The 12099-nt window shown below is 38.0% G+C and overlaps 1 protein-coding gene across 1 annotated transcript in view; it reads right to left on the bottom strand.

The window, feature by feature from the left end:
- Nucleotides 1–4679: 4679 nt before the first annotated feature.
- The window catches only part of ROS1 (ROS proto-oncogene 1, receptor tyrosine kinase), a 104040-nt gene continuing 96620 nt past the window's right edge, over nt 4680–12099 (bottom strand). Inside the window, exon 43 of the mRNA XM_029945461.1 lies at nt 4680–5822. Coding sequence (XP_029801321.1) covers nt 5512–5822 — 311 coding nt within the window. The 3' untranslated portion in view covers nt 4680–5511. The remainder of the gene's footprint in view (nt 5823–12099) is intronic.

The following is a 12099-nucleotide window of genomic DNA, read 5'->3' on the forward strand; positions in this document are numbered from 1 at the left end:
TCTTATTCTTTTTGATGCAGTTGTAAATGGGATTTACTTAATTTCTCTTCCTGATAGTTTGTTATTCGTGTAAAAAACACAACAGATTTTTTTGTATTGATTTTTGTATCCTGCAACATTACTGAATTTGTTTATTAGTTCTAGCAATATTTTGATAGAGTATTTAGTGTTGTCTATATATAATATCACATCATCTGCCAACAGTGACAGTTTTACTAATTTCTTTCCAAGTTGGGTGCCTTTTATTTCTTTTACTTGCCTAATTGCTCTGGCTAGGACATCCAATACTAGGTTGAACAAAAGTGGTGAAAGTGGACATCCTTGTCTTGTTTCTGATCTTAGAGGAAAAGTGTTTTCACCATTGAGTATGATGTTAACTGTGGTCTGGTTATAAATAGCTTTTATTATGTTCAGGTACATTCCCTCCATAGTCACTTTATTGTGAGTATTTATCATAAATGGATGTCAAATTTTGTCAAATGTTTTTTCTGCATCTGTTGATTTTTATCCTCCCTTCTGTTAATGCTTTGTGTCATATTGACTGATTTGTGAATATTGAAACATCTTTGGATCTCTGGAATAAATTCCACTTGATCATAGTGTAAGACACTGTTGGTGTGTTGTCATATATATTTTTGTTTATTCATTATGTCTTCTCCCACACCTAGAATGCTAGAACATAACCTCCATTAAGACAGAGATTTTGCTTTGTTTATTACTCTATTCCTAGTGCCTATAACAATGCTTGCTATATGTAAGCACTAAAAAATATTGAATGTGGGGTGCCTTGATGGCTCAGTCAATTAAGTATCAACTCTTGGTTTTGGTTTAGGTCATGATCTCATGGTTCCATGAGTCTAAACCCTCTGTCAGACTCTGTGCTGGCAGCACAGAGCCTGCTTGAGATTCTCTCTCCCTATCTCCCTCTCTCCCTTCCCTACTTGTGCTGTCTCTGTCTCTCTCAAATAAATAAATAAACTTTAAAAAAAGATTGAATGAATGAGTAGATCTACAAAGGAGCAATAAACCACAACATATCCATCCTAAGAAATTTTATGCAACCATTAGAATTAGAAACATTTACAAAAAAAATTTTGCAAGGGGGAAAGCATATACAGTCAAGTTAAATGAAAAACAAAAACAAAAACAGAAGAGATAGAACAACTACTCTAGCTGAGAACACAAGCTCACATTGGGGAAGGAAACAAAACAAGCTGAAAGGAAATACCCTAAAATATTTACAGTAGAGTTTGGATGGTATTTATTGGCCCCCTGATTCTTCTGCTGATTGTGAAGAAGCCTGGAAGGATTGGGATAGCCATCTGGTTCAGGCACCCTGTAGCCCTGATCAACTAACTGTAAAAAGAAAAATTAGATGGGCTTTTTCTTTTTACCAAGGAAAGAAGGTCAAAGAGAAGTCAAGAGCACTTTAACATTTATTCCACACTCCATTATGAGAATAACAGGTGGGTTTGAGACAGGGAAGATGATAGTGGCAAAATAAATTTTGTCTCCTTTAGCATATGTTCACCATAATTTCACAGGCTTCCTGAATTTCAGGCCTTGCCTAAGTCTGATATGAATGACAAAGCAGTCTCATAACTTCTATACTCTATCTAGGTCTAGGGAGATGACTCAGAATCAAAAGAATCCTCTAGATTCCCCATTGGCATTAGACCAATTTTCTGGCATCCTTTCTAAAAGCTACAAGTAAAGACTTGTCGTGAAATGTGTTGTAAAAGGATGATGAGAGAATCAATCAATTAATCCATTAAACATGAACACCTATTTTGGCTTAGAGAAGATACAAAAGGGTTAAAAGACATCACCTTGACTTCAGAGAGTTTGCAATTTATTCAAGTTGGTAAGATACATAGAAATTGGATGGAAATAAATGTGGTTACTGCTAAATGAGATGTAAAGACAAGAAGGACAACAGTAATTCTGAGAGGGAGAAGAGAAGGAGTGAGAGACAAGCCCTTCCAAAAATTTGGCATATGAGCTGATCCTAACTGATGACTGGGATTTAGACAAGAAGAAAATAGGTAAGACATTCCAATAGGCCAGGCAAAACCAGTATGGGTAAACAACAGACAGCGCATCTGGACCCAGGGGCAGGCTCTTTTTAAGTAAAACATTTTCATCAGAATTATGTCAACATATTAATTTTACCTAGGTAAATCTTTGTTCATTTGGCAATGTTAAATCATTAACAATATGTATTTCTTTTCTTTTCTGTACCTTTTATTACACTTCATCCAGTTCACCTATCCCTCTGTGCCCCTCCCCTCTGGAAGCCACTAGTTTGTTCTCTATATTTATAAGCCTGTTTTTCTCTGGCAAACAATATTTTTCACTTGCTACTTACTTTTCCTTATGAATTATTTATTTTCCTTGAACAATTTAAAGTGAAGGTCAGACAGGGTTCCTGGGTGGCTCAGCCTGTTAAGCATCTGACTCTTGATTCTGGCTCAGGTCATGATCTCACAGTTCGTGAATTCGAGCCCGGGTTGGACTCCATGGTGGCATTGTGGAGCTTGCTCTCTCTCTCTCTGCCCCTCCCCTGCTCACTTTCTCTGTCTCTCAAAAAACAAATTTAAATAAATCAATAAATAAGCAAACAAAATGTAGGTAAGATGAATGGACCTAGAGGGTATTATGCTAAGTGAAATAAGACAGCAAAAGACAAACACCATATGATTTCACTTATACATGGAATCCAAAAGACAAAAGCAAATGAACAAACAAAACAGAAACAGATGCATAAATATAGTAAACAAACTGTTAGTTATCAGTGGGAGCAGGTGAAATAAGTGAAGAGGATTAAGAGGTACAAACTACTAGTTGTAAAGTAAACAAGTCATGGAGATGTACGTAGGGAATATAGTCAATAATATCGTATAACTTTGTGTATCAACAGATGGTAACTGAACTTATGGTGGGAATCATTTTGTAATGTATAAAAATATTGAATCATCATGACATGTGACTGACTCTAACAGGATATTTTATGCCAATTATGCTCCAATAAGAAAAAAAATGAATAAACTAAAATAAAAGATATATTGATTGGCTTTTCTATTATTGTATTTTAACAATTATGCCTTTTGCCTTTGGGAGTCATTATTTTTACCAAGTCATATTTTGCAGATAAAATATTTATCACAAAGATGTTATTTCTTCCATTAATTTTTAGTGAAAAATAATTTTAACAAGTACTATTTTTAGCCATTGCCAATTTTTTCCTCTTGATTACAAAGTCTAATATTTCCAGAATTAACTTACATAGTTTTCAATATCAACACTTGTATTTTATCACTTTTATCTGTATAAATCTAACGTATGAGATTTCGGCCACTATTTTATTTTGCATTATATATTTCTACCAATATTATTCATTATACATTATTTAAAAATCTACTAGTTTACATTTATATCCAAGCTGAAACATGATATTTTATGGGCTCTTCCCTTCAGATATTCTATCAATTTTTCTGTTGTCCAAATTGTTAGTACATAAACTGAAAATCCAATTCTTTATACATTTCTGATGTCTTCCAAAATAAAGTTCCATGCCACTGGCAGAGCAAAAGTCCTGGCTGCAAGCAACAGAAACAGACTCCAGCTGATTTAGAAGAAAAGCATTTATTAAAAGGATATGAGGGTAACTCACAGAACCCCTGGGAGGGCTTGAGAGCCAACCTGGAGCCAGGATCACTGGCTCAAAGCAGACAGCAGAACCAGTCTGATCTGCCTACCCCAGCTGCTAGGGGCACCAGCCTCCAGATTTGCTCTGTAGACTCTCCTGGCCCTGGACACCGGATGCCAGAGTGAGACCAGCTGCAGTTGCCACCAACCACAACCTGGGAAGATTCACTGTGGTCCCTGTTTCTTTGATTCCTTACCTCTCAATTTAGAAGCTTGTGGTGGGTGTGTCTGAGTGGTGGGGGTCACATGCCTGCCTTCTTGCTGCAAGAGATCTTGGGGAAGCAAATGGAACATAGCTCCCTCCCAGAAGATAACGGTGGAGGAATTCCCCAACATGGGAAGGGGTGTCATATTCTGGTCTATCAAAAAGAATGATAAATGTCCATTAGAACATCAGAAGATTAGACAGAAAGTATCCTGCCCCATTCAGTGAAATAACAGATGTAGCAGAGCCTACAGATCCTGGACCTTTACTTGGGGGCTATTCACCAAAGAATCCACTCATTGACTTCCCTGTGTTCCTCACCACATAGCCAAACATCTGTGCAGCTTCTCAGACAGTAAGCAACAAGCTGAATTATCCAAGGTAGAAATGGATACACGATCCTCTTCCAGGAGTAGTTTTCAGCAAATTTTATAATCGAATTGTTTACTATATCTAGCAAACATCCTGTATACTACAATGGAATAATAACATACATAATGCTTTCATTAGTGTTGCTGCTAGAATACTTGAGGCATTCAGATTTAAATGGATAACTGTGGGGGGGAAATGAAGAAGGAGGAGGAGGAGGAGGGGGAGGGGGAGGGGGAAAGGGGAAGGGGGAGAGGGGGAGGGGAGGGGGAAGAGGAAGAAAAGAACAGAACAGAAAAGAATTAGCTTTAAATCAGAGCGGTTCTCTGAAGAAATTTTTTTAATAGTTCTCATTTCGATATTTATTATTTCATGTAGTTTTAAAAATCACAGAGCATAACATCATATAATCATTTATTTAATTTTAAGTATAATTGATACTAAATGTAATCTTAAGTATTTTATGGGGAAGATAGATACGGCAAATTAAAGCGATCTCTAGATTAGCTAATTTTCATAGCAGCACACAATCACAGAGCTTAGTTTTATAGGACTCAAAGACCATGGAATGCTAAGCTTTAGGATTTAGAGCCATCTTCATGGTCCTATTTTCAATATGACTAATGCTGCTGTTCCAAGCCTCCAAAATACAAAGTATTGTAGAAAAGTCATTAAAGACAGTATTTTATAGTAATAGCTTTCCAGATGATTTCTTGAGTCCTAGATGCTGGTTCCTTCTGTATGTGTAGAATTATTTAGTCATTGCCTCATGGGTATATATACATCCCTTTGAGATAATCAGTAGTTCAGTCAGCCTCCTGGGCATGTTCTTCATCCTCCTCCTTCAGGTCCCTGAACATAGCTATTTTGTCTCTCACCATCTAACCAGGATGCTCCTGGTGCAGCGCAGACTGAAGGGTGGGCAATGGACTAAGGAACCTCAGGGGAGAAGGAGAGCAGTTTCCTTCCAGATTCTTGAGTCTTCCTAAACTTTCCAAATGTTTAGTGCTTCACTTCAGGATTCTGCTGAAGGCTAGGCAGTTGTTATGGGGATTGCCACAATTGAAATTAAAGAGCTCTTGGAACCAAGAATTCAGGAATTCAGGAACTTTTCAGTGTTAATTAGGAGTCACAGACTACCACAACTTCTATCGTTCTACTAGGATTTTCTTTCAGTAACGACTTACTGGGAGTGTTTATCTCAATCCTGCATTTCCCAAATGGAGCTATTAATCAGACCCATCTCTATATCCACTGTGAGTGAGACAGGCATAGTCCAGGCCTTCAGACGTGCCAGGAGGGCAGTAAGCCACTTGTTTTTCTTGGCAGATATCTTTGTCTGCATGTGGTTCCTTCTCTTCTTTCCTCAGACCACAAGATTCAGATTCCTTGGAGCCTAGAGGACCCTCAGAATTTTCTTCACCTTGCCTACACTCTGTAGCAAGTACCATATAGTTTAACCCTTCTTGGTTCTTGGTTTCCATTAAAGCAACTGACATAGCATCATCTGAATTCAAACAGATCACACTGCCGTCTTCATCTGTGAAAAAAAATGTAGAAGTTATGCTAGTATCTACTTGACTTCCTGTATGTGTAATATGCAGGCTGTACAAGAATTATAACAATGCCAACCTTACACATTGGCTCAGCAAACATTTATGAGAACCACCAAGAGAATACAGAAATAAACAAGACATGCTCCTTGTCCTTGAGGCTATTATAGTCTCGTAGAAACATCTCTATAGATGAACGAGGTGTTCTGTTTATCCCCAAAAGGGATAAATACACAATCTAAATATAAATATATAAATGTGTATTGTGAGGATATTTTTGATCAGTGCTTTTCAACTGCTGGGTGTTACTACCTAGATGAAAAATTTATGATCAGAAATATTACTGTTCTTGGGGATACCTGGGTGGCTCAGTCGGTTAAGCATCTGACTTCAGCTCAGGTCATGATCTCACAGATCATGACTTCGAGCCCTGTGTCAGGCTCTCTGCTGACAACTCAGAACGTGGAGCTTGTTTCGGATTCTGTGTCTCCTTCTGTCTCTTCCCCCCACCCCGCTTGTTCTCTCTCTCTCTGTCTCTCCCTCTCTCTCAAAAATAACCATTAAAATAAAAAGAAATATTACTGTTATTTCAGAACATATCATATTTTACAAATCAGAAATATTTCAGGCCATCGATGATGCTCCTTCCTTTGTCCTCATCATCCTTCCAGCAAGAGAAGGTCCAGGAGGGTGACTTAGCCCTCACATACACCCAGGGTGGGCTTATTGGGAATGATGTTAAATAGAAATATGGGGACAAGAAACAACTTCAAAGGACTAAGGGAGGCACCACTGTACCTACTTTTTGCCAATGAAATTTACTGGACCTGCCTATTTTTTAAGTTCCAAACCTGACCTACAAAGGTTATTTTATTGTATGAGCACATGAACTGTGTCCCTGTTCTGTCTTACTAGGTACACCTTTCTTTTGCAGACCTTCCCATGCAGCTGAAGGACACGATGGGTGAGCTACAGATGCACAGACTCCTTGCAGCATTTCATATTCCTCTTCGTCATTCAGACAGCATTATAGCATATTTCAAACCACATAGATCATCACGTAGTGTTATAATGCCAAGTTTTGTTAATGCCTAAGTGCTGAATATCTATGGAAACATCCTACTGTTATGATTATGGTCATAATCATAATTTCCACATATGATAATAGCAATCAAAACTATCAAAAAGTGATAGGAAGAAATAAGAGATTTAACTCTAAATAGTCCAATGACCCAGACTGAGGAAATTAGGATGCTCCTGAAGGGCTTAAAAGAAACTAGGCTAAAGGAAAGTTTAGAAAATTTCAAAACTAAAACTATGATATCAGTCTAGCTCCTCATGTTACCAGACGCTTCACTTTTATACGTTTAGTTCATTAAAAAGCATACTGGAAAACTTTCTACCCATACATGATTTAAAATTTTTTGCTTCTTGTTGAGTTATTAGAAAAAAAATTTTATATAAGGCAAATAAATTATTTTTACAAATTCTGGCACCGTGTGTCAAAGAAAAATCATTAGCTAACTACTCCAGTGGTTTATAGTACTTAGAGCAATATTTAGTAACTTGACCCTGGCAAGCTTTCAGCAATTAGTACATCTTATTGCATAAAGAACTTATTAGAGATGGTGGGGAGAAGGGTGTTTTGTTTGTTTATTTTTGTTGAAAACAAAATAGAAAGACTGCAGTTCAGACCTTAAAGCAGAGATCCTGAACAAAGATAGCATATGCTCAGCAACTCTTTCTTTAGGAGGGAAATATTAAAATAAAGACTTCCAAGCAAGAGAGGGTATTTACAGACGAGACATATGCCGGCTGACTGGCTATGTTTAGAACAGCAGAGGAGCATTTAGATTTGTTTCCTGTAGAACTCTCTGGGACTGATGAGGTGATGTTTACAAAAATGTTTGGATGAAGTCACTGGGATATTTTTACTAGATGCCCAGATACGTTACTAATCTTCTCTCTCTATTCCCTCTACCCCATTAGGTCAGTAGGACCATAGGATAGGCCTGGTATTATTGCTCCCTGTAATTTTAATACCCCCTCCCCCTTTTTTTTCTATAAAAGTCTTTCCAATGGCTTTCTTATTTTCTTATGTATCTCCAATAATAACAGACAAGACAGATGACATCTTCCTGCTTTGCTAAATATGCCCAGCAGTCTGTAGAGCAGTAAACTATTATTAAACACATTCTCTCTTATTAAAAAAGGTAATTAGGTTTAGGCTTCCCTTGAAGGCACCGTTTTGTGATTTCTATCCTTTGCAAATAAGCAGACTCTGCCTGTCAGCCTATTTCTTTTCCCTGCCCCTTTTGCTCAGTCGTATCTCCACAATCAAACCTTCGGTGATTCCCGTATTCCTTTTCATATCTTATCTTCAGGACTTACATTCATTGCAAATAACAGAACAAGAATTTCACTTCTACCAAACTTGAATTTCTGTCATGGCACAGAATTGCTTGTTTCTGGCTAAATGGTCAAAGTTTGACTATATTCCCTGTTAAACTCTTGCTGCTTCATTGTTCTGCATGTTTGTCTGCTTCTCTATTTTTTGAATATTACTTAAAATTTTAATTCATTCTGCCAACAATGTGGCACCTAAATAACCAGGAGAAACCGGTGTACCTTTCACTACACCTGGTTGCACAGCACACTACTGATAACCAACTGGGGGGGAGTGCATAGGTATCTTCCTTATCACAGCCATGTCCCTGTGAAGGCTGAGAGCGAAGGTTCTAGAATAGAAGCCATAGTCACGGGCCAGCTCAGCAGTATGACCATTGGTAAGTTGCTAAACCTCAGTCTTCTCATCTTTAACATGGTGGTATAATAATACTCATGCCTTAGGACTCTTGTGAGGATTTAATGAGTTAACCCACATAGCACAGTGAATGACATGTTAAAAAGTACTAAAATAAGATTAGCTAATATGCCACTCACAAAAAGAGTTTTGTTCTATGTATTTAATATGAGTATTTTTTATTACTCATCTCCGTGTCACAGATGAACTAAGTAATGCAACATAGTAAAAAGACCTTCTTAAGTGTTCATAGAGACTTCTGGTAGAGGCGAAGGTAAAGCTCAGCTCTCAGGCCCTCCTTAACCCAGTATGGCAGCCTCTGTGATTTTCATAGACTGTCTTTACATGTTAGAAGGAAAGGATTCCATGAGTAGAGAGTGGGATTTTTAAACACAAGACAAGTCAACTGTAAAATCCTTACAGCCCTCTGGAACTCTTTACTTCTGCAGCACTTGACCACTCCCTCCTTCATGAGGCTTTCTTGTTTGGATTTGACAATACTCTCTCATGACCTTTCTATCCTCTTCTGGCTTCTCTCTGTCCACCATCTTTCTTTGTCAGTCCCTAATATATTGGCTGTTCCTAGGTCCCATCCCACGTTCACTTCTTTTCTTATTTTATACACCCTAGTTGAATGACCTCATCTATACTCTTGACTTCAACTACCTGTATTTACAGGATAGACCTTTCAGCTGAATACTAGGCTTCTTCACTTATCCCGTAGCCAAATTAAAACAAACATGTGCAAAGTTATTCTTCCTCCGATGCCCTCCATCTTTGGGAAGAGCACAACTTTGTACCTACTTTCACAAATCACTGGGATTCACCATTGTCTACTCTCTCTCTGTCACTCAGTTAGATGCCAAGAATTACAACTTGGGGCTTCATTTCCTCCTCTCTATACCTATTACCATTCGTTAATTCAGGCTTCCATTAATTTTCTTTTTTTTAACATGGTTATTTGTATATGATGCCTATCCCTCCAATTTCATTTCTGGCCATGTTCTACTCTAGTGTGTGATAAACTACATGCAGTTCTGGGAATACCCCCCTTCACTATTATCCCTTGCCTTTCTACGTACTGTTTTTTCCACCCTGAAATAATATTTTTCTGATCTCCCTGCAAAATTCAGCTTGGAAATAACCTCTTCCCAGTGGCTCTTACTGACTCTATGACATACAATATGGATTTGGCATCCTTCCTCTGGACTCCCACAGAATATGGATTCTCTCTCAATGCCCATAGAGAATGCCTCCTGGCTTCCTGCAGAAGATGTAGCATAAAGTCATCTGCTCCCCAAATTCTTACATGTCAGCTCACTCATAAGAAAAAAAAATAGTATAAAACTGACCAAAGAATCTATACCCCACTCATTCCTCTCGATTACATGAATTTTACCTCTAAATCCGGCCAGAACATATATAAACATATAAAAGTGAACATATCTGTCAATGGTTGTATATGCCTATAAAATATCTAAAAGCATATAACCAAATTGCTAACTATGGCAGCACTGGAGAGTAAGAATAGGGGGGACATAGGAGACTTTGTTTTTTATACCGTTTAAATCATTTTATATGGTTTTTAACAATAAACATAAATTACTTTCATAACAAAGATCTTTAAAATATAGATACAGTTATAAAATAATATAGCAAAAGCAGTTACTATGATTAATTATTGGAGAAGTTCAAATGAAAACTGGAAAGGAATCAGGGGTTATTTTTCTGATTGACAGAAAATTTTTAAGTCTTTAAAAAGATAATAATTGTGCTTAGTTTTATAAAGTCTACAAAAAGGATATTCACAAACAAATTCGAATCAGTCTTATCAGTTAAATGTTGCTTACAGAACAGGAACAGTGATCTAGTTGTGAGGTCACCACAAATAAGAACCAGGCCAAGCAACAGCAGATTCAAATGGCTTCAGCAAAACTCTAGAGATAGAGACACTGTCCTATGACAAGGAGATCCAATAAAAGCATTAAATTTATACACAAAATTTAAGAAACTGACTCTAAAGTTTCTCAAGGGAAAGAAATAGTCTTGCCTCCTTTTTTTTTCTTAAACCCAATGGAACACATTAAACTTAGGTGCTTAACACTATGCCTTGCAACAAGTCAATAAGTATCTGTGGAAATAATTTTTTAATTGTTATCAAAATTTCATTTAGAAAAATACATTAAGTACATGCTGGGAAAATGAGAAGGACTTGACAGCGTCTAGAATGGCTTACAATCTGTCTTTTCTTATCCTGTGTGATCATCACACAGGCACTTATATGTACAGAAACCCCCAAAAGGCGGGGTTGCTACAGCAGTTGTAACCCCTTGGGGCTCGGTCACTGGCGTGAGAATTAGCTGAGTTCCCCGTGATGAGACTGCAGGTGGAGCCGATGTGAGACTATCAACAAGGCTCCGCTGACAAGGGTTACGACGCATGCTCCAGACAAGCACAGCCCCTTCCAGTCTGTCGCCTAACTAGTCTTACTAAAGCAGGCAAATGATCAGTTTTATTTCCACGCATGTCATGGATCCTCATTTACTCCCAATATGTATTCAGAAACACGACATACAAGAGAAGTAGATGATCACCCTGTGCTTCTTATTCTTCCCTATTTATTAGTCAGGTGCATCACCCCAGCGAAGGTCCCACGCCCGACTCCGCAACGGTGATCAGCCCCTGTAATCAGTCACTGCAAACACTAAGAGGCCTGATTTCTGAGAGGTTCCTGACTCGTGGCCCATCTTGCCAGCTTTATTTTTAAGCCAAAATGTCTGCATTCACAAAGAACCCTGGGAATGTTTAGTAGCCGGAAGGAGTTCTAGAGCAGCTGGAGAGGATCATCTGAAAATTCGTTTTTCCACAGCCCAGTGCACAAAGGTATGATAAACCTGATTTTGAAAATGAATTAGATGACTATTACATTTTAATTCCATTTTGTACTTTTCGTTGAACTAAAAACAGTCTATCACAGTTGAATGGTTCTGCCTTACTTACCAAATTCCTAAAGCTGTGGGATCAGACTAGACCTTCACAAGGCGTGAGCCACTACAATAATCCTAGCAAAATCCCTAAGCCAACAAGTAGACATATACAGCAACACGGATGGCTCCTAAACACATCGTGCTCAATGAAAAAGAAAAGAAGCTTTACAAACCCAGTGGCATCTGTGCATACAAAACAATTCACATTTGCAGCAAAACATACAAATGAAAAGATACACGTTAAAGACACTAGAATGGTTGTCGGGCAAGAGGAGGGAGGAAGTAGAACAGGAGAAGAATATGAAGATAAAGGGACTAAACAAACAGGAGAGAAAAGCCCTGCACAGACCAATGATCATGATACACCACCAACTAGCAGTCTGTAATTAACTCAGCTCTGCACTTGAGGGTGAAACTGTATGAGGAACGGAGGGGAAGGAAAATAGATGGCATGAAAACATAGTCTAATATGTC

This window comes from Suricata suricatta, chromosome 7 (assembly GCF_006229205.1).
Source record: "Suricata suricatta isolate VVHF042 chromosome 7, meerkat_22Aug2017_6uvM2_HiC, whole genome shotgun sequence".
Classification (NCBI taxonomy): domain Eukaryota; kingdom Metazoa; phylum Chordata; class Mammalia; order Carnivora; family Herpestidae; genus Suricata; species Suricata suricatta.